The sequence below is a fragment of the Salmo salar genome, chromosome 09 (assembly GCF_965601325.2).
Source record: "Salmo salar chromosome 09, fSalSal1, whole genome shotgun sequence".
NCBI lineage: Eukaryota > Metazoa > Chordata > Actinopteri > Salmoniformes > Salmonidae > Salmo > Salmo salar.
The window spans coordinates 45,978,036-46,000,965 of NC_138299.1; the positions used below are offsets into that span (position 1 = coordinate 45,978,036).

At 45.9% G+C, this 22,930-nt stretch overlaps 1 protein-coding gene across 1 annotated transcript; it reads left to right on the plus strand.

Moving 5' to 3' along the window:
- Nucleotides 1-214: 214 nt before the first annotated feature.
- On the plus strand, nucleotides 215-12,012 carry LOC123744626 (uncharacterized). Its single transcript, XM_082955494.1, has 7 exons — nucleotides 215-531; nucleotides 1,257-1,594; nucleotides 1,738-6,825; nucleotides 8,649-9,746; nucleotides 9,873-10,067; nucleotides 10,450-11,248; nucleotides 11,633-12,012. Exons 2-7 carry the CDS (start codon nucleotides 1,466-1,468, stop codon nucleotides 12,010-12,012), a joined length of 7,689 nt encoding a protein of 2,562 aa, XP_082811620.1. The 5' UTR covers nucleotides 215-531; nucleotides 1,257-1,465.
- The last annotated feature ends 10,918 nt before the right edge of the window (nucleotides 12,013-22,930 follow it).

A 22,930-nucleotide genomic window follows, 5' to 3' on the forward strand; every position in this document is an offset into this window, starting at 1 on the left:
GAGGGAGGACTGGGAGTGTGTGGTGTGTTGGAGGGGGGGAGGGGGAGGTAGGACGGGGACTGTGTGGTGTCTTGGAGGGGGGAGGGGGGGAGGTATAGGGTTGTGTAGATTGACAGTGTCCAGAGCCTGACGTATCCAGTTTTGTTAGTGTATGTGCACTAACGTGGGTGTGTGTGTGTGTGGTGTGTGTGTGTGTGTGTGTGTGTAGATTGACAGTGCACAGAGCCTGATGACGTGTCCAGGTGTGTTGGTGTGTGTGGGTCGGGAGCCCTTCAGACCTCTACTCCTGGACTATGTAACCAAGCGCTCTGAGGAGAAACTCCCTGGACTGGGGATGCGGTTAGTATACGGATCTATGCTATTACACTGTATTCTGTTGTGGTATTTTGATTGGTTTATTGATTGATTGACACAGGTCACCTGGCAGTGGGGCCCGGTCTCCCGCTACCGGAGCCCGGTCACCTGGTAACGGTCAGGGAGCTCGGTCACGGTCTAGTGTCTGCAGCGAAGGACACGGCAGCAAGAAGAACGGTAGGTCAGGATGTGTGTGTCTGTGAATGGTAGTGTCTCTCTGTGAGTGGTAGTGTGTGTCTGTGAGTGGTAGTGTGTCTGTGAGTGGTAGTGTCTCTCTGTGAGTGGTAGTGTGTGTCTGTGAGTGGTAGTGTCTCTCTGTGCGTGGTAGTGTCTCTCTGTGAGTGGTAGTGTGTGTCTGTGAGTGGTAGAGTGTGTCTGTGAGTGGTAGTGTCTCTCTGTGAGTGGTAGTGTCTCTCTGTGAGTGGTAGTGTCTCTCTGTGAGTGGTAGTGTCTCTCTGTGAGTGGTAGTGTCTCTCTGTGAGTGGTAGTGTGTGTCTGTGAGTGGTAGTGTGTGTCTGTGAGTGGTAGTGTGTGTCTGTGAGTGGTAGAGTGTGTCTGTGAGTGGTTGTGTCTGTGAGTGGTTGTGTCTCTCTATGAGTGGTAGTGTGTGTCCGTGAGTGGTAGTGTCTCTCTGTGAGTGGTAGTGTCTCTCTGTGAGTGGTATTGTCTCTCTGTGAGTGGTAGTGTGTGTCTGTGAGTGGTAGTGTGTGTCTGTGAGTGGTACTGTCTCTCTGTGAGTGGTAGTGTGTGTCTGTGAGTGGTAGTGTGTGTTACTATTGAATATCAAGTGAACAATATGACTAATCTTTCCAATTTGTTTTGCTCTCTCTCTCTCTCTCTCTCTCTCTCTCTCTCTCTCTCTCTCTCTCTCTCTCTCTCTCTCTTTCTCTCTCTCTCTCTAGTAAACTTTGGTCTGGAGACTAAGAAAACCATCCTCCATCCTCTCTCAGACTCTTCCAATCGCTCCGCCCGTTTCTCTCTGTCCTCTGACAAGTCCTATCCTAATGGCCTCAGCAGCTGTCCCCACTCCCACGGTGGCAAGGAGGCGGTGCTTAACGATGACATAGAGAAGCGGGTACTGGTGAACAAAGATGGCAGCCTGTCTGTGGAGATGAGGGTGCGGTTTCGTCTCCATAACGACAAGATGCTCCAGTGGTCCACGGAGATTAAGAAGTCTCCCTCTGACTCTCTGACCAATGACTGCTGTCCGCTCAGGGACGCCCAGCCCTGCTACTTACAGGTACACTTTGATATGCCTTTTTGGCTTTTGTTGTTTTATATTACTCTAGTTTTGTGATATATATTTTTATTTGTTCAGTAAGCTGCTGTGTGTATGAAATGTGCTTTACAAATAAAATCTATTGTTATCGTTGTTTCCTGCAGCAAGGCCAATTAGAAAGCTGCTCAAACTCTGACTCCTCCTCCTGTGTTGTTGAAGCTGCAGACTACACCCCCAAGCCTCCACAGTCACACTATGCCTGCTGCTTCCAGAGACAGGACCCGGAGTATGACCTTTGGGAGAACCCCACCCACATCCAGACTTCTAAGCACTCCCACTCCAGGGTTAGACACACCCACTCCTCAAGCTCCTCCTCCTCCTGCCGCTCCAGCAAGTTGGTGAGGAGGCGGGCGACCCACAGGGAGTGCTCAGAGCCCGGAAGGGTTGTCCAGGAGTGCTGCGTCAGGGAGGAGGTACAGCGTCGGCTGGAGGTGGAGAGGGATGGAGGGATGGTAGAGGTGTGTACAGTCAGCAGCAGCTGCAGCCGCAGCGAGCTTAACCTGAGTGCCACAGACAACCAGGGGGAGGAGCGTCCTCTGTCTAGCTCCTCCCATGTGCTCCAAGCACTTCAGGACGATGTGGATGACCTCCCTCCCAGTGTCTCACGCTGCTGCCATAGCAACGACCCCCCACAAGCCCTCCCCTTCACCCCACAACCTCCCAGCCCTATGTCTACTTCCTCCAGGAGCAGAAAACACACCCCTGCCCCTACCCTACAGGGAGAGGAGGTGGGGGAGAGGGAAGAGAAAAGGTGTGACGTGGGTGAGGAGAGAGGGAGCAGAACCTTCTCCCGGCATTCTAGTAACTCGTGCTCCTGCTGCAGAGGAGAAGTCACCCCTAAGGTCGACAAGGAGAGAGTGGACAACTCGTGGTCGAAGGCCAGCCAAGCTTCCCACGGATCCAGATCTCCCTCCAACAGAATCAGGACCCCTGTGGCTCCAGAGGAGGGAGATGATGAAGCTGAGCAGGGGGGGAAGAGGGCAGTCAGCGTTATGTCCACTCACACCGGCCTCTCCGGTGGCTCGGGGGGGTCCATTGGGTCCGTGGGGTCTATGGGGTCCAGTGTATGTTCTCACTGTGGGGGGTGTGACCAAGGGTACGACCCTGTATCCTGCCCCTCACAGAAGTCACATAGGTCAAAGCGATCTCAAGAAGAAGAGGAAGAGGAGAGGTCAGGGAGCGCACTCTCAGGTGGCTCAGATGAGTGTGGATTTTCTCAGAGGACCAACAGGTCCAACTGTACCCACTACTACCAAGAGGGCCGAGCAGCCAGCAAGATGTCACACATGTCTCTGCCCGAGGAGGGAGAAGATACAGGGACGGAGGGAGAGGATACAGGGAAGGAGGGAGAGATGGAGGTTGGAGAGAAAAGAGAGGAGGGGGAGAAAGAGGAGAGAGCAGCCAGTGTCCTCTCAGCCAAATCCTTCTCTTCAGTCAAGGGCAGGACCTCTAGAACCTCCCATAAGTCTAAAGCCTCAGAATCCCTTTCAGACATGGAGGAAGAGATGGAGGAACAGATGGAGGGAGAGGGAGAAGTGAAAGACGGAGAGGTAGAAGATGGAGGAGAGCAGAGAGCAGCAAGCATTATGTCGGCTAAATCTAATCTCTCAGGCAAGTCCAGCAGGTCTCATAAGTCTACCTGTAGCAAAGCAGATGGGTCCACCAAAGCTTCAGAGAGGGCATCATCTCCCAGATCAGAACCAGACGTTGCTGAGGATACAGGAGCAGCAGAGACAGAGGAGAGAGGAGCCAGTGCCATGTCAGCTTTATCTAACGCTTCAGCAAAGTCCAGCAGATCCCATAAGTCTACCAAAAGTCCTAATGTTAGGGCTGCTTCTGCCAGCTCTGAAACACCTGAAGTCACTGCTATTGAGACAACAGGTGAAGGTGAAGAGGCAGAAGAGGGAGAGAAAACAGAGGAGAGGGCAGAGAGCTCCATGTCTGTTAAATCTAACCTCTCAGCAAAGTCTCGTCGGTCCTGTAAGTCTACCTGCAGCAAAGCAGAACAGGCCCCTTCCCCCAACTCACCAGAGGTACCAGCTACTGAACCTGAACCTACTGGAGAGGATGAGGGAGAGGAGAGAGCAATGATCTCCATGTCTGTTAAATCTAACCTCTCAGCCAAGTCCAGCAGGTCTCATAAGTTGACCTGCAGTAGGAATATTAGAGTTGTTTCTCCAAAGCCAGCAGCGAGTGAAACTCTAGTCAACGATCCAGCAGACGCAGAGGAGAGGGCAGCGAGTGCATTGTCAGCTAAAACCAACGCTTCAGCAAAGTCCCGTAGGTCCTGTAAGTCTACAGGAGATGATGAGGGAGAGGAGAGAGAAGCAAGAGCAATGTCAGCTAAAACTAGGGCTTCTATCAAGTTCAACAGGTCCCACAAGTCTGCCTGTAAAGCTACCTCTCCAAAGCCAGCCGCATGTGAAACTCCTGTCAACGATCCAGCGGAGAAAACAGAGGAAGAGAAGACAGCAAGTGCATTGTCAGCTAAAACCAGTGCTTCTGTCAAATCTAGCAGGTCTCACAAGTCTACCTGTAGTAGGAGTGTTAGGGATGAGACACCTGTTGCTAAAGACATCCCTGCTATTGAAACAACAGAAGGACATGAGAATGGGTCTGCTGCTGCTGCCGAAGAAACAGAGGAGAGACCAGCGAGCGCCATGTTGGATAACAATAACGCCTCAGTGAAATCTAGCAGATCTCACAAGTCTACCTGCAGCAAAGCAGAACGGGCCCCTTCCTCCAACTCACCAGAGGTACCAGCAACTGAGCCTACTGTAGATGCTGAGGGAGAGAAGAGAGCAGCAAGTGCCACGTCAAATTGCAGCAGGTCCCTCAAGTCTACCTGCAGTAAAAGTGTCAGGGCTGAGACTCCAGGGACTAAAGACATCCCTGTTATTATGACGACAGGGGGAGAGGAGACGGTTGACGATACAACTGCTGCTGGAGACACAGAAGAGAGACCGGCGAGCGCCATCTCAGCTAAAACCAGTGCTTCAGTCAAGTCCAGCAGGTCTCATAAATCTACCTGCAGCAGGAGGGTTGAGACTCCAAGCTCTAAACCAGCCAACGTCCCTGTTGTTGAAACAATGGGAGGAGACGAGGTCGGAGAGGAGGAAGAGAGAGCAGCCAGTGTCATGTCAGCTAAATCTAACGCTTCAGCAAAGTCCCGCAGGTCTAACAGGCCCACCTGTAATGGAAGTAGTAGAGAAGTCTCTCCAGTGGCTCAAGATGTTCCTGCTATCGAGACGACAGGTGGAAAAGAACAGAGAAACAAATCCACCGCCTCTGTCAAGTCCAACAGGTCTCATAAGTCCTCCAGTAGTAGGACGGCTGCAGATCAAGCTGATGTTATTGAGACCACCAGAAGAGACAAGAAGGGAGAGGGGACAGAGAAACCAGCGAGTGCCATGTCGACTAAATCTAATGCTTCAGCAAAGTCCAGCAGATCTCACAAGTCCACCTGTACTGGAAGTACTACAGCGGTCTGTCCAGCACCTAAAACTGCAGACAGCCCTGCCATTGAAACAACAGGGGTTGACAGGGAGGGAGAGAAAACAGAGGAGAGACCAGCTTGCGCCAGTACATCTCATAAGTCTAATGGTAGTAACAGAAGTGCGTTTCTGCACCTGAAAAAAGAGAGAGGTGAGAGAGATGTTAGACCTGCCCCCAGCACTACAGGAAATTACCTTGAGACAGGCAGTGTGAAATCCGCATTAAGCACAAAACCCAAAAGAAAAGAAGATTCCTCCATCACCAGACCCCTCTCCAGAACATCACAAGCCAGTAGTAAATCCACCAATCAGACACCGCCTGCCACCACCGAGACCAAAGAGGAGTCTCAAAGTCAAGCCACGAGCCGACCTGCCAGCAAGGCTGCACACAGAGATGATGATGTCCGCGATCATGTCACAGAGAAGAAAACTCCCAGAGTACATTCTAAGAGCCCTGCTAAAGCAGAAGGAGACTCCAGAGCGGCTTCCTCCGCCCGCTCCACCAGGTCAAAGGTGAAAGTTCAGAAGGCCAGCGAGGCCCAGGACGATGAGAGGCCAGAGACAAGGGCCTCCTTCCTGCAAGTGAAATTTCACAGGGTCAAAGCTCAGAGTGACACGGGCAGCGTTCGCTCTGTTAAAACCTCCAAAACGGATAAGATTGTGATCAAAGGGAATTCCAAACCAAAGTCAGCCCAAGCGGGAAACCCTACCTCCCAGTCCTTCAATCCCTCCGAGGGCTCCAGACCCGCCATCCAGCTGGGGACAGCCAGCGTCAGCGATAGCCTCCTCTCCCAGTCCCTGTCTGCAGCTGACCTGCTCAGGAGGAACATGGCCGCCTCGCACCCCTCCAGCCCTGCAGGTTCAAAGGTTAGCATCCCTGATAGTGGGAAGAGTGGGAGTAGCCAGAGGAGGAGGAAGCTCAAACAAGAAGAGGCAGAGCTAGAGGAGCTGGGTCCCCTCTGTCTGCCCAAAACCTCGCCCAATGACGTTGTCAGTGATTGGCTGAGAGGTATCCCTGCTGACAGCGGCATGGATAACCCTGAAGATGAGATGAACGAGGGAATTGACGAGACAGAAGTAAAAAGAGAGGAAGGAGATGAGAAAGGAGGGGAAACAGATGGACAGGGAGGAGAGGAGACTGAGGAGAAACAAGAACCGGTTGAAACTACAGAGATGGAGCAGGGGAACACGGCTGAAACAGGACAAGAGGAAGAGGAGCAGGAGAACATGGCTGAAACAGGACAACGGGAAGAGGAAGTGGATCTGGAGAACATGGCTGAAACAGGACAACAGGAAGTGGAAGAGGAGCTGGAGAACACGGCTGAAACAGGACAACAGGAAGAGGAAGTAAAGAAGGCTGCCCGGCAACCAGAGGAAGAGGGAGAGGTGAAAGAGGAGGAGGAAAAGAGGGGAGAGGAGGAAGCAGCAGTGGGGGAGAAGGAGAAGAAAGATAAAGAAGAAGAGGAGGTTAAAAAAGAAGAAGAGAGGGAGGTAGGAGCAGAAGAGGAGGGAGAGTGCTCTGAGTGTGCTGACTGCTGCTCTGACCCAGCCCCGCCCAACAATGACATCAGTTCTTCTTGTCATCACCACCTGTTCCTCAGTAGAGAGTCAGAGCTGCCTTGGAGCTGCCACTCATCTGTGGCAGTAATGAAGGTTTTACTGAACCCTACACTGGGCCGATGCAGCTCCCTACCCGAGGTATTTCCTGTTTCTAGACTTTTACTTACATACTTTTACTTCGCAGTGAGCACGAGACGTCTTTTACTCATAGGGTTATATACGTTACAGTATAGTTTTACATATACAGTGGGGAGAACAAGTATTTGATACACTGACGATTTTGCAGGTATTCCTACTTACAAAGCATGAGGTCTGTAATTTTTATCATAGGTACACTTCAACTGTGAGAGACGGAATCTAAAACAAAAATCCAGAAAATCACATTGTATGATTTTTAAGTAATTATTTTTCATTTTATTGCATGACATAAGTATTTGATCACCTACCAACCAGTAAGAATTCTGGCTCTCACAGACCTGTTAGTTTTTTTCTTTAACTGCACCTGTTTGAACTCGTTACCTGTATAAAAGACACCTGTCCACACACTCAATCAAACAGACTCCAACCTCTCCACAATGGCCAAGACCAGAGAGCTGTGTAAGGACATCAGGGATAAAATTGTAGACCTGCATAAGGCTGGGATGGGCTACAGGACAATAGGCAAGCAGCTTGGTGAGAAGGCAACAACTGTTGGCGCATTTATTAGAAAATGGAAGAAGTTCAAGTTGACGGTCAATCACCCTCGGTCTGGGGCTCCATGCAAGATCTCACCTCGTGGGGATCAATGATCATGAGGAAGGTGAGGGATCAGCCCAGAACTACACGGCAGGACCTGGTCAATGACCTGAAGAGAGCTGGGACTACAGTCTCAAAGAAAACCATTAGTAACACTACACCGTCATGGATTAAAATCCTGCAGCGCACGCAAGGTCCCCCTGCTCAAGCCAGCGCATGTCCAGGCCCGTCTGAAGTTTGCCAATGACCATCTGGATGATCCAGAGGAGGAATGGGAGAAGGTCATGTGGTCTGATGAGACAAAAATAGAGCTTTTTGGTCTAAACTCCACTCGCCGTGTTTGGAGGAAGAAGAAGGATGAGTACAACCCCAAGAACACCATCCCAACCGTGAAGCATGGAGGTGGAAACATCATTCTTTGGGGATGCTTTTCTGCAAAGGGGACAGGACGACTGCACCGTATTGAGGGGAGGATGGATGGGGCCATGTATCGCGAGATCTTGGCCAACAACCTCCTTCCCTCAGTAAGAGCATTGAAGATGGGTTGTGGCTGGGTGTTCCAGCATGACAACGACCCGAAACACACAGCCAGGGCAACTAAGGAGTGGCTCCGTAAGAAGCATCTCAAGGTCCTGGAGTGGCCTAGCCAGTCTCCAGACCTGAACCCAATAGAATATCTTTGGAGGGAGCTGAAAGTCCGTATTGCCCAGCGACAGCCCTGAAACCTGAAGGATCTGGAGAAGGTCTGTGTGGAGGAGTGGGCCAAATCCCTGCTGCAGTGTGTGCAAACCTGGTCAAGAATTACAGGAAACGTATGATCTCTGTAATTGCAAACAAAGGTTTCTGTACCAAATATTAAGTTCTGCTTTTCTGATGTATCAAATACATATGTCATGCAATAAAATTCAAATTAATTACATAAAAATCGTACAATGTGATTTTCTGGATTTTTGTTTTAGATTCTGTCTCTCACAGTTGAAGTGTACCTATGATAAAAATTACAGACCTCTACATGCTTTGTAAGTAGGAAAACCTGCAAAATCGGCAGTGTATCAAATACTTGTTCTCCCCACTGTATATCGCATACTAATAACTGTTATTATTTGAATACTTTTATTGTCATATTCACATGGTTTGGTGACTTTCAGGGGGAGAATAAAACACTTTTTTGATCTGATTTACAGTATTCCTAATCCTTATTTCTCCCACCTGTCTCTTTATTCCAGATAAGTCCAGTGTACGGACACAGACTGAGCTCCTCTGCTAAAGGTCTGCTGGACTGTCTGGCCCAGCTGCAGCTCATCGACCCACCCCCTTCTCCAGTTGCAGCCCCAGGCCCTGACAGGGACCAGCGGTACCAAGAGGTCATGGATATACTAGAGTCACTGTGGCTGTCTAAGCCTGACCTTCAGAAGAGGAAGGAGGGAGACGCAGAGGAGAAGGAGAGGCTAAAAGACTCTGGTGTGGACCTGACCAGCGGCTCAGCAGGGTCTGGGGGTTCTGGGAAGACCAGACCAGATAAAACAGCGGGTGACATCACTCTCATAGCGGAGGGAGAGGGAGGGGAAGGAGGAGGAGAGGGGGATGCAGATGGAGGAGGAGAGGGGGAGGCAGGAGAGGGAGAGACAGGTGCAGGAGGAGAGGGAGAGACAGATGGAGGAGGAGAGGGGGGGATAGGAGAGGGAAAGACAGATGGAGGAGGAGAGGGAGAGACAGATGGACGAGGAGAGGGGGAGGTAGGACAGGGAAAGACAGATGGAGGAGGAGAGGGGGGGGTAGGAGAGGGAAAGACAGATGGAGGAGGAGAGGGAGGGGCAGATGGACGAGGAGAGGGGGAGGTAGGAGAGGGAGAGACAGATGGAGGAGGAGAGGGGGAGGTAGGAGAGGGAGAGACAGATGGACGAGGAGAGGGGGAGGTAGGAGAGGGAGAGACAGATGGAGGAGGAGAGGAAGCAGCATCAGCAGAGCTGCTTTCAGACGCGGCGACCCCAGACATCGCCAGCCAAGTGCGGAGCAGCCCAGGGGAGGATGAGTCGCCCCCAGAGTCGCCCCCAGGGAGAGGTGAGATGCTGCAGACCCTTGAGAGACTCAAAACCCCAGGGAGCCCATCCTCTTCAGACAGCACAGCCTACAAATCCCCCACTGACACAGAGAGAGACACCCCGGAGGACACCCCCAGCTCAGGGACACCCCCGTCAGTCCAACGAGCGCTGCTCACCAAGCGTGTCTCCCAGGACCCTGACCCTGTCTGGGTTCTCAACCTGCTGAAGAAGCTGGAGAAACAGTTCATGACCCACTACGTAGACGCCATGGCTGAGTTAAAGGTACTGATACAACAATAATAAAAACCACAACAACAAACACAACAGCATTAATAATAATCATCATCATGAAAATCATAAATATATATTTTTATAAATAATCTTGATAATACTGTTGTGTTTGTGAAGGTGCGTTGGGACCTAGACAACAATGTGATGTTGGACACTATGATCACTGAGCTGAGAGACGAGGTGAAGAAGAGGATCCAGATGAGCATTGATCGTGAACTGAGGAAGATTCGGGGACGGGCGGGCCGGGGGCCGCGACCCCCTAACATGTCCCGGGAGTCAACCATAACAGACCAGAGGAGGCGGAGGTTGAAGGTGAGAGGGGCCAGTTAGGGATATTTTAGTTGAACAGCTTTAAAACAAACTTTTAGTAAGATTTTAAAGATATTTTGGCAGTGAATGCACAATGAATGCTGGCATGCTGATCCCCAAGACTTCCATTCATTGCGCTAACGCTAGTTTGCAATTTCCCTAACGCTAGTTAGCAATTTCCCTAACGCTAGTTAGCAATTTCCCTAACGCTAGTTAGCAATTTCGCTAATGCTAGTTAGCAACTTCTTTCATCTTATTCTGGGTAAGTAGAAAAATCTTGCACTATCCATTTAATACATAGTGTTTAATTCCTACTTTATTGTCAACTGTAAATTATTGCTTTACTATAAATGCACTCCTAATAAAGTCGGACTTTGCTTTGAAGGTCATGAAGGTACAGTCGGTAAACGAGAGTGATGGAGAGCAGGGTTCAGGTGATGTTAGCGACCAGCGCAGCGAGGACGAGTACTGTCCCTGCGACGCCTGCATACGGAAAAAGGCGGAGGACAAGGCAATCAAAATGGAGGCTGTGGTTGCCAAGGCGCCGGTGATGATGGCGTTTGATCTGCGTAAGATCCTGCAGATGAAGAAAGACCCAGAGCCTCCGACGCCCCCTAGCCCCACACAGGGGAAGAACAATGACAACCTCGAAGAGGAGGAGAAGAAGGAGGAGGAGGAGGAGGAGGAGCAGGTTGGGAATCTAGAGGTGGTACACGAAGACGAGGAAGAGGAGGAGACAAAGGAAGATATTATACCAACTGTTATAGAGGAAGATATCTCTGAGAAGGAAGAGGAAGGAGTGACTGGGAGAGAGGGAGAGGAGGAGGGACAGGAGAGTCACGGAGCTGAGTCTCTGATGGGGGAAGTAGAGGAGGAAATAGCTGAGGAAATAGGGGCTGAAGAACAGGAGGAGGATGGAGTGGTGGAGGGAACTGAGGAGGAGGCAGGGGAAGGAGAGACGGGGTGTGAAAGTGCAGGAGAAGATGGTGTGGAGGGGGCGGAGACTAGAGAGGGGGAGGAGTTAGTAGAAGGGGAGGAGGAAGAAGCAGGGGAAGCTGAAGCAGGCGATCAGGGAGGAGATGAAGCAGGAGATCAGGAGGAAGCTGGAGGAAATGAAAATCCTGGTCTTGAAACAGCAGAGTGGGAGGATGTGGGGGAAGAGACAGTAGAGGGGGAGGAGACGGGTGAGGGTGAGGAGGAGGGAGATGAGGACGGCGAGGATAAGGAAGGAGTAGACACTGGAGAGGGAGCAGCTGAGAAGGGGGGTGGTGAAATGACTGACAGAGAGGAGACAGTGGAGAAGGAGACAGAGGAGGATGGAACAGAGGAGGAGCAGGAGGAGGGTGGAGAGGAGACAGAGCAGAACAATGTGGTGTCTGAATTGAAGGTGGAAGAAGAGAAGGGAGAGTTAGATAATGAAAACACTGCAGGAGAAACAACAGAGAAAGAGAGTGGAAAGGAGGAGGGAGAAACAGGAGGAGAGGAAGAGACCGGAGTAGAGGGAGAGACAGAGGGAGGAGAGGAGGAGACTCCTGATCAAGAAACAGCGGGTAATGTGGGGGTGTCAGCAGAGGATGAGGAAGAGGGAGGAGAGGGGGAGGTGCAGGAGAATGCTGTGGCGGAGTTTAATCCTGAAGAAGAGGAGGGTGAGGAGACGGAGGGAAATAGAGAAATCCCTCTGATCCACCAGATGACCAGAACCTCTGTGGAGTCCCAGCCAGGATCAATGGAGAACACAGACCCGGAGCCCAGGGCATCAGACCCAGTTTCACAAATGTGCTCCTTAACCCTGATAGAGACCATTGAAACGGTCTCTGATGGACACAAGATGGCATCTGCGGGGGAAGGGTCAGGGGGGAAAGGCCAGAGGAGGAGCCGATCTCCAGCCAGAATCAAACGCAGGAAACCTAAAGAGAGCGGCATAGAACTGGACGTCCTAGATCTGTAACCCTCACAGGACATAGAACTGGACGTCCTAGATCTGTAACCCTCACAGGACATAGAACTGGACGTCCTAGATCTGTAACCCTCACAGGACATAGAACTGGACATCTTAGATCTGTAACCCTCACAAGACATAGAACTGGACGTCCTAGATCTGTAACCCTCACAGGAAATAGAACTGGAAGTCTTAGACCTGTAACCCTCACAAGACATAGAACTGGACGTCCTAGATCTGTAAGCCTCACAGGACATAGAACTGGACGTCCTAGATCTGTAACCCTCACAGAACTGACTGAGTCACAGAAAGCACTTTATGATCTCCTCTCTGGGTTAGGAATATCTATACGGGAGGTATTGCACAGGTTTCTGCCAGGTCAGAGTAGCATTTACTCGTTATTTTAATCGAAGGGTTTAACTGAAACTTGAAACAATCATAGTATTATACAAACCATAAGATATCATGTAAAATGTATATTTGTATAGTTCAAGAAACAACTTATATATATGTATGATTTTATTTTCAAGGAGGGGTGTATATTCTCTACTGTATAGAGGGGTGTATATTATTCTCTACTGTATGGAGGGGTGTATATTCTCTACTGTATAGAGGGGTGTATATTCTCTACTGTATAGAGGGGTGTATATTCTCTACTGTATAGAGGGGTGTATATTCATTACTGTATAGAGGGGTGTATATTCTCTACTGTATAGAGGGGTGTATATTCTCTACTGTATAGAGGGGTGTATATTCTCTACTATATGGAGGCATGTATATTCTCTACTGTATAGAGGGGTGTATATTCTCTACTGTATAGAGGGGTGTATATTATCTACTGTATAGAGGGGTGTATATTATCTACTGTATAGAGGGGTGTATATTCTCTACTATATGGAGGGGTGTATATTCTCTACTGTATAGAGGGGTGTATATTCGCTACTGTATAGAAGGGTGTATGTTCTCTAGTATATGGAGGGGTGTATATTCTCTACTGTATAGAGGGGTGTATATTATCTACTGTATAGAGGGGTGTATCTTCTCTACTGTATAGAGGGGTGTATATTCTCTACTATATGGAGGGGTGTATATTCTCTACTGTACAGAGGGGTGTATATTCTCTACTGTATAGAGGGGTGTATATTCTCTACTGTATAGAGGGGTGTATATTCTCTACTGTATAGAGGGGTGTATATTATCTACTGTATGGAGGGGTGTATATTCTCTTCTATATGGAGGGGTGTATATTCTCTACTGTATGGAGGGGTGTATATTATCTACTGTATGGAGGGGTGTATATTATCTACTGTACGGAGGGGTGTATATTCTCTACTGTATAGAGGGGTGTATATTCTCTACTATATGGAGGGGTGTATATTATCTACTGTACGGAGGGGTGTATATTCTCTACTGTATAGAGGGGTGTATATTCTCTACTGTATGGAGGGGTGTATATTCTCTACTGTATAGAGGGGTGTATATTCTCTACTGTATGGAGGGGTGTATATTCTCTACTGTATAGAGGGGTGTATATTCTCTACTGTATGGAGGGGTGTATATTCTCTACTGTATGGAGGGGTGTATATTCTCTACTGTATGGAGGGGTGTATATTCTCTACTGTATGGAGGGGTGTATATTCTCTACTGTATAGAGGGGTGTATATTCTCTACTGTATAGAGGGGTGTATATTCTCTACTGTATAGAGGGGTGTACAGTCTGGGTTGTTGTGTCATAAGATGTGACAAGAGGTTCCCAGGTATTTAACCATGTGGGACGGTATAATAACAGAATCTACTCAGGACTTTAACTAATGCTTTACTGACACCATGGTGACAGAAGAGAGAGAAGAGAGAGATAATATGTTTTCAAGATACAGTACATAACTTTTAAAATACAGTAATACATCATATCGGCTGTATTTTGAAGGATATATATCTTGAAAACATTTTCAGACTTTATCAACAATGGACTAATGAAACAAATATATAATATACCAAAATATATATTTTTTCACATTTAATATCATTATCAGTAGTACAGAAGTTATTGTAGTCGGAGTACCTGACAGGGAGTTTGTTTTATAAGGCGTCTAGATGTATTGTTTATCTTGAATATATTGAATATATTCATGTTTTGTATGGCTATATTGGACATAAGTGTGGATATATTGGACATATGTATGGATATATTGGAAATACAGTTTGTATGGATATATTGAAACAGGATGGACATGTTGTTTAGAACGAAGCATCTGTATATGCAGTTGTAGAAAAATATATTGGCACCCTTGCACTTTTTTAAAATAATTTCATATTTCTTCTAGAATAAGTTGAAACATTCCAGCAACTCTTCTTGAACCATTCCTGGTTGTTTGGGGTCGTTGTCCTGCTGGAAGACCCACAGCCTTCAATGGAGACCCAGTTTGTAGACACAGCGTTGAACATTGGACTACAAAACACCTGATAATGTGATGATTCCATGATGCCTTGCGCACGTTCATGGCCCCCAGGACCAGAGGCAGCAAACCAAGTACTACCTCTGGGGTGTTTTATTTTCTGTGTCAACTTAAGTTTACAAAAATAAAATTGGTTCAACAATGTTGAACATCCAATAACAAGGAGTGGAGATCAAACATTTTAATTTTTTCAATTTTAACACATTTCAGAAGAAATAGGAAACTATTTAATAAAAGTGTAAGGGTGCTAATATATTTGTCCGAAACTGAATAAAAGCATATGCATGCTGTAACATATTATTATACAGGGTTGAAACAGAGGCTCTGACTATAAGGGGTCTATGGTTTTATAGTTTACAGTCAACAATAAAGTCCTATTGGCAGGTGCTGTGGGACATATCTATGCTGCTATTGGTCCGTTCAGCTGTCGATCTTCTTCTGTGACATAACCTATGGAGCACCACGTAAAGTCTCAAACAAAAATGTAAATGTATTTTAATATATAATCATTTATGAAATTAAATGTTTTTAAACTAAATTCTGTTTAGTTGAAATATGTTGCTGCTTTTAAAAGTGCCATGCATAATATTTCCACTGACTACACCATTTCAACTCTTTTGTAAAAGCATCTAGTCCAGATAAATACTTGAACTCTTTTGTAAAGACTAGTTCAGATAAATACTTGAATTATTTTGTAAAGACTAGTTCAGATAAATACTTGAATTATTTTGTAAAGACTAGTTCAGATAAATACTTGAACACTTTTGTAAAGACTAGTTCAGATAAATACTTGAACTCTTTTGTAAAGACTAGTTCAGATAAATACTTGAACTCTTTTGTAAAGACTAGTTCCGATAAATACTTTAACTCTTTTGTAGATACTAGTTCACATAAAAACTTTAACTCTTTTGTAAAGACTAGTTCAGATAAAGCCCTATACAACAACTATTTATGAGTTGTTCTTTGTTTAAAGTGGGACTGACAAATAACACTGATAGGTTGTCTTCGGGGACCTATCAAGATGCAGTGTTTGGGGAGTGTTAGATGATTGATTGGTTAATTTTATTTGCCAGTTAAAAAAATACATTTACACACAGGAAATACATTTACACACAGGAAATACATTTACACACAGGAAATACATCTAAAACATGTGACAGTGATATCACAATAAAGTCATACTTATTTCCATTGTGATCCATTTAGATTCTGTGGTCCATAAAGAGTATGTATCATGTGTGTAGTGTGTAGTGTGTATAGTGTGTATAGTGTGTAGTGTGTATAGTGTGTATAGTGTGTAGTGTGTATAGTGTGTGTGGTGTGTAGTGTATAGTGTGTATAGTGTGTGTAGTGTATAGTGTCTAGTGTGTAGTGTATAGTGTGTGTGGTGTGTAGTGTATAGTGTGTATAGTATGTGTAGTGTATAGTGTGTAGTGTGTAGTGTGTAGTGTATAGTGTGTGTAGTGTGTAGTGTGTATAGTGTGTGTGGTGTGTAGTGTATAGTGTGTATAGCATGTGTAGTGTGTAGTGTGTGTCGTGTGTGTCTGGTGTGTATTGTGTATAGTGTGTACTGTGTGTGTGCAGAGTATGTAGTGTGTATAGTGTGTAGTATAGTATATAGTGTGTATAGTGTGTATGTTGTGTGTAGTGTCTGTAGTGTGTATAGTGTGTATAGCGTGTGTAGTGTGTATAGCATGTAGTGTGTATAGTGTGTAGTGTATATATTGTGTGTAGTGTGTGTAGTGTGTATATTGTGTATAGTGTGTATAGTGTGTAGTGTGTATATTGTGTATAGTGTGTAGTGTATATATTGTCTGTATTGTGTATAGTGTGTAGTGTGTATAGTGTGTATAGCATGTGTAGTGTGTATAGTGGGTTGTGTGTGTAGTGTGTATAGCATGTAGTGTGTAGTGTGTATATTGTGTATAGTGTGTATAGTGTGTAGTGTGTATATTGTGTATAGTGTGTTTAGTGTTAGTGTCTATTGTGTATTGCGTGTAGTTTGTAATGTGTAGTGTGTGTGTGTAGTGTGTATTGTGTTTAGTGTGTGTGTATTGTATAGTGTGTCGTGTGTGTGTAGTGTGTATTGTGTTTAGTGTGTGTGTAGTGTGTAGTGTGTAGTGTGTGTGGTGTAGTGTATAGTGTGTAGTGTGTAGTGTAGTGTATAGTGTGTAGTGTGTATTGTGTGTGTAGTGTAGTGTATAGTGTGTAGTGTGTATTTTGTGTGTAGGGTATAGTGTGTAGTGTGTGTGTAGTGTGTAGTGTGTATTGTGTGTGTAGTGTAGTGTAGTGTATAGTGTGTAGTGTGTATTTTGTGTGTAGTGTGTACTGTGGGTCTTCCCTGTGGCTCAGTTGGTAGAGCATGGTGTTTGCAATGCCAGCATGGTGTGTGCAACGCCAGGGTTGTCGGTTCGATTCCCACGGGGGGCCAGTACAAAAAAAAAATGCTTGAAATGAAATGTATGCATTCAATACTGTAAGTCGCACTGGATAAGAGCGTCTGCTAAATGACTAAAATGTAAATGTAGTGTGTATAGTGTGTGTAGTGTGTGTAGTGTACTGTATAGCATAGTGTTGTCGTGTCTTTGGGGTACCATTAAACTGAAGACATGTTTATCAATTAACTCCCTGTAATTATTATCACGCGATTAAACTGATTAATCGTTTAATTGTAATTAACTAGGAGATCGGGGCACCATGGAAAATATTCAGATTACAAAGTTATAATTTTCCTAATATAACTTTCCTATATTATAACATTATAAATTCTATTCTATTATAGTATAGGCCGATTATCTTCTGGTTTAAATGGTGTATTTTACCTCGCGTCCAGTCTCATTCCAAACGTCGTAAATTGTTGTATCTGCACGAACCCAGTCTTTACTAAGAGTCATCCATACATCAATTGTCTTAAAATCATTTATTTACTAAACTAAGTAATTCACAGAAAGTATAGAAACAGTAATTATCATCACAAAGAATTGGTAGAGTAATGTGCCCTAGTGGCTAACAGGCATGGCTGGTGTCTTGTAGAACAATGGGTCATAAAATGTTCAGCTGAGGAGGTACACAGAGTTCATTAATATTAACAATTGACATGCTAATCAATTGCACATGAACGCTCACTCCTTTGGGAACAATTGCAATCAATATATATTTACGCTCAGTGTGTCGTCGGGATCCTTGTTGGAGCGTCGTTCTGTTGGAGAGTTTTCTCTCTCTCTCTCTCTCCTCTCTCTCTCTCTCTCTCTCTCTCGGTTAGAATGGATCTTTCAAAGCGACATTCATTAATGTCGTTATAGAATGGATGTTTCGTTGGTCTTCGCGTTCAATGATATAATTTACTTAGCTGCAGACTAATAATTAATATCAAAGACTTGTTCTTATTCTGTCGGTATCGATAGTCTAAAAGTTAACCACGTGGTATAGTTCACTTTCAGTAGAGGAATTGGATGGTCAAACCTATTGGCCAACTCGCAATGGAGTGGAGGCCGGGTCTGTTAGAAATGTAAATCAGGGTGGGTTTTATAGTGAACATGTCACATGACGCCTGGTCCTGTCTGTGTCCCTGGGGGCGTGCCGATGACTGAGTTAAGCTTGGTACAGGAATACAATTCTATCACATTAACATCAGTACATAGCATCTCAATGTATTACAAAAGCTTTATCCTTATTAATACATTCTATACAACCATGTGGATGCAAGTCTCATCGCTGAGGCTATCATATAAACAGTTTTATGGTAATATGGCTATATTGTCTCTTCTGAGTATCACAAAATTGTACCAAGCGGACCAGTTCGTAGCTGGAATCACCAACCTTCCATACCTTCTCCAGAACACAAATGTCGCTTGGCTCCCCAATTCTGTGAGTTGGAAGAATGGGCCTTGTGGCAAGAGATTCTCCTGGATTTTTACCACTCCTTCACACAGGGACTGGGTGGGGGAAGGTAGGTTGGGGGATGGTGCAAGGGGGGAGGGGATCAACTGTCCTCCCTGTACTCAAAGAGGCCAACGTCATGACAGTGTGTTACAGAGCACCAGGAATACCTCACTGTCTCCAGGCCACCGGATCTAAAACAGCTCAGTCACTCTGAAGAGAGCAGCACCCAAGTCACTCTAACCATCTACCTGTGCGTGTGTGTGTGTGCGTGTGTGTGCGCGCGCGTGTGTGCGTGTGTGTGTGCGTGTGTGCGTGCGTGTGTGCGTGTGTGTGTGCATGTGTGCGTGTGTGTGTGTGTACGTGCATGTGTGTGTGTGTGTGTGTGTGTGTGTGCGCGCGTGTGTGCGCGCCTGTAAGTAGCCTCGCAGACAGAAGGCAGAAACAGACTGTCACTATAAACAACACTACCGGTTACATCAGTATCATGACATATTTGCTGTGGGACACGTTTGGACAATTTGTGATAAATATTATATCGCCGGGTACACGGATCCCTAGAGATTTATATTTAAAATGTTGATTAATGACAGAAAATATTGATGCATGGCAGAATGGCAGTTGTATTAAAATATTATGAAGTATGTTGTAGGCCCCTTGACTGTGTAGGTAAACTCTCTTTGTTTAGACAATGGGGTGAAACAGCCTCTCTATAACCGGATCTGTACCCATAAGACCTCAGGACTGTGTCAGAACATTGGGTTAGTTCACAAAGAACTCTAAATTTCTAGAGGTGGATCACAGCTTTGACATGTCGGGGACCACCGTCCATAGGTGCTGATATTGTCAGTCAGGTCACCCGTGATACAAGTCAGTATTCGACGTCCATCCATGTCTGAGGACGACGAGAGATGATGTGGAAACCGGGCACTAGGAGTAACCAACAGTGAGTGCTGTTAAATTCAAGAAAGTTTAGGTTCTGCTAGGTTGTTGTGGATGGTGGATGGAAATAAACATCTGCCTCTGATTCCAAAAGTTGCAAGTTCAAATCCAGCAATATAATGTTTTTTTACATTTATTTTTGTTTTAAGCCTATCCCATACCTTAACCCTTACCTTAACTATTCTGAGTTAATGCCTAAACTTAACCTTAAACACTTTGAAATTTGACGTTTGGAGTAAGAGAGAAATTTGACGTTTGAGAAACATGGATGAACGTCTAATTCTGTCGCGAGACTGTGAGAGCTTGTTGCAATGTTAGGTTAAGCGTGCATGACTGTTGCTTCCCTGAGCCCTGACCCTACCTGACCCTTATCTGACCTCTAACCTCTGACCCCTGATCTCTGCCTGGGAGGTGGATTCTGTGTCCTTTCGGGAACGTCTTTTCGCTACAGGCCGCCAACAGACGGATAATATGATTGGTCAAGGCCTTGTCAATGTCAGCCGTCAAGAGGTTGGACTTTTCCAACACAGGAAGCCATGGTCGTAACCTGGCAACTGACTCCGAGGCATCATGGGAGCTGGAGTCCAGACAGAGTGGTTTCTGTCTGAAATGGCACCCTTCTTTGTAGTGTCGTGGAAAAATTGCAAGATTATGTTATAATGCTTTTATTGCATCATAGTTGTGTTATGCAATAGAATAGAGTATTCTGTTAACTATTGTGTGTCTGTTCTACTGAGGATGGGCTTCTGGGAGATAACACTGACAGAGGAGATTTACGATTGGTTGATAAAATCTAAAGAGCATTCCAGAGAACATGAGTTAATGTTTCTGCTCTATACCATACCAGGGAGAGATGGTTCTAGTTTGGAGTCAGAGGGCCAGACACTGGTCCATACAATGAAAACTGTTGACACAGCAGATGCTGTCTGCTATGTATTATAGATATCTTTCATACAAATCTAAACCTTGTGACCCATTCTATATATCTGTTGTTCGTCATGTAGGTTGAGATGGGTGTAGCTTGGCTATAAAAGACCTTTGTACTTTTGTCGCGCCACTCTCTTATCGGATCATTAGAAATGGTGAATCGTTGACAAGTCATTGATATTGCAAAGCTCTCATTATTAAAGATTTAGTTTAAGTATAACTCTGACTTGTGTGATAAGTTTGTCTCTCCTCATTTGAAAGTAGAGAAACCACAGTAGCTAATCGTAATGCTGTGTTGTAGCTAATCGTAATGCTGTGTTGTAGCTAATCATAATGATGTGTTCTAGCAAATCATAATGCTGTGTTGTATCATAATGTTGTGTTGTAGCTAATCATAATGATGTGTTGTAGCTGTGTAGTCTGCTGTTCTACAGCCCTGTGTGGGGCCTACCCTGTCTTATTGTCATGGTTACAGTCTGCTGTTCTACAGCCCTGTGTGGGGCCTACCCTGTCTTATTGTCATGGTTACAGTCTGCTGTTCTACAGCCCTGTGTGGGGCCTACCCTGTCTTATTGTCATGGTTACAGTCTGCTGTTCTACAGCCCTGTGTGGGGCCTACCCTGTCTTATTGTCATGGTTACAGTCTGCTGTTCTACAGCCCTGTGTGGGGCCTACCCTGTCTAATTGTCATGGTTACAGTCTGCTGTTCTACAGCCCTGTGTGGGGTCTACCCTGTCTTATTGTCATGGTTACAGTCTACTGTTCCACAGCTCTGTCTGGGGCCTACCCTGTCTTATTGTCATGGTTACAGTCTGCTGTTCTACAGCTCTGTGTGGGGCCTACCCTGTCTTATTGTCATGGTTACAGTCTGCTGTTCTACAGCCCTGTGTGGGGCCTACCCTGTCTTATTGTCATGGTTACAGTCTGCTGTTCTACAGCCCTGTGTGGGGCCTACCCTGTCTAATTGTCATGGTTACAGTCTGCTGTTCTACAGCCCTGTGTGGGGTCTACCCTGTCTTATTGTCATGGTTACAGTCTACTGTTCCACAGCTCTGTGTGGGGCCTACCCTGTCTTATTGTCATGGTTACAGTCTGCTGTTCTACAGCTCTGTGTGGGGCCTACCCTGTCTTATTGTCATGGTTACAGTCTGCTGTTCTACAGCCCTTTGTGGGGGCCTGCCCATGATTTCCACCTGGATACCCCTACCCCGGCAAACAGCTCTGCACCCACTACATCAACTTGCGTGGCCTCAACTGCTCTCAAATGCTAGTAAAACTAAATGCATGCTCTTCAACTGATTGCTGCCCTCACCCTCCCGCCCGACTAGCATCACTACTCTGGACAGTTCTGGCTTAGAATATGTGAACAACTACAAATACCTATGTGTCTGGTTAGACTGTAAACTCTCCTTCCAGACTCACATTAAGCATCTCCAATCCAAAATTAAATCTAGAATCGGCTTCCTATTTCGCAACAAAGCATCCTTCACTCATGCTGCCAAACATACCCTCGTAAAACTGACTATCCTACTGATCCTTGACTTCGGCGAAGTCATTTACAAAATAGCCTCCAACACTCTACTCAGCAAATTGTATGCAGTCTATCACAGTGCCATCCGTTTTGTCACCAAAGCCCCTTATACCACCCACCACTGCGACCTGTATGTTCTTGTTGGCTGGCCCTTGCTACATATTCGTCGCCAAACCCACTGGCTCCAGGTCATCTATAAGTCTTTGCTAGGTAAAGCCCTGCCTTATCTCAGCTCACTGGTCACCCTCCTCGGGCTGTGAGCATGTGGGTGTGTGGCAGGGCGTTTGGTTACAAGCAGAGAAACTTGCTGAAAACATAATTTTCTAAGACAAATATATGAAAGGAATTAAAGAATAATTATACCTGTAAACATTTAATGGATATTAAAGTGTAGTATTGGGAAATAATACGTATGATTTATATAAATGTTTAGTAAAAAAATAACATTCTGGCAAGTTTTTAATATTGTATAGTGCACTTTTTAATAATTGAAACAAGAAGACTCTTATGTATTAGAAGGAAAAATAAATCCATTTAAAATCCATTTTAAAATTTTAACATTTTTAAAATCCATTTTAGAAGGAAAAATAAAAGGGTTTTAAAAGGAAAATTGTATTCACCTTCAATGAAATATCAGTCTCTCTCTGTCTCTGGCACTGTGGGTGTGTGTCCAGGCTCCAGTGGGAGGTGTCAGGTCTGTGGGTGTGTGTCCAGGCTCCAGGGGGAGGTGTCAGGTCTGTGGGTGTGTGTCCAGGCTCCAGGGGGAGGTGTCAGGTCTGTGGGTGTGTGTCCAGGCTCCAGGGGGAGGTGTCAGGTCTGTGGGTGTGTGTCCAGGCTCCAGGGGGAGGTGTCAGGTCTGTGGGTGTGTGTCCAGGCTCCAGGGGGAGGTGTCAGGTCTGTGGGTTTACACACAGAGAGAATCCTGATCAAGGAGCAAAGGCCTTATTTTATATGAATACAGTTAAAAACAGTCTTTCCTACAACAAAACAATTATACATGTTAACAATTAACCTGTTGGGGATAGGGGGCAGTATTTGCACGGCCGGATAAAAAACGTACCCGATTTAATCTGGTTACTACTCCTGCCCAGTAACTAGAATATGCATATAATTATTGGCTTTGGATAGAAAACACCCTAAAGTTTCTAAAACTGTTTGAATGGTGTCTGTGAGTATCACAGAACTCATATGG

Excerpts from the sequence above, each read along its gene's own strand:
- LOC123744626 (XM_082955494.1), top strand. The coding sequence starts at position 1,466 with ATGAGGGTGCGGTTTCGTCTCCATAACGACAAGATGCTCCAGTGGTCC. Across the intron at positions 6,826-8,648 it reads GATGCAGCTCCCTACCCGAG|ATAAGTCCAGTGTACGGACA; the intron begins GTATTTCCTGTT and ends TCTTTATTCCAG. Across the intron at positions 10,068-10,449 it reads AGAGGAGGCGGAGGTTGAAG|GTCATGAAGGTACAGTCGGT; the intron begins GTGAGAGGGGCC and ends TTTGCTTTGAAG.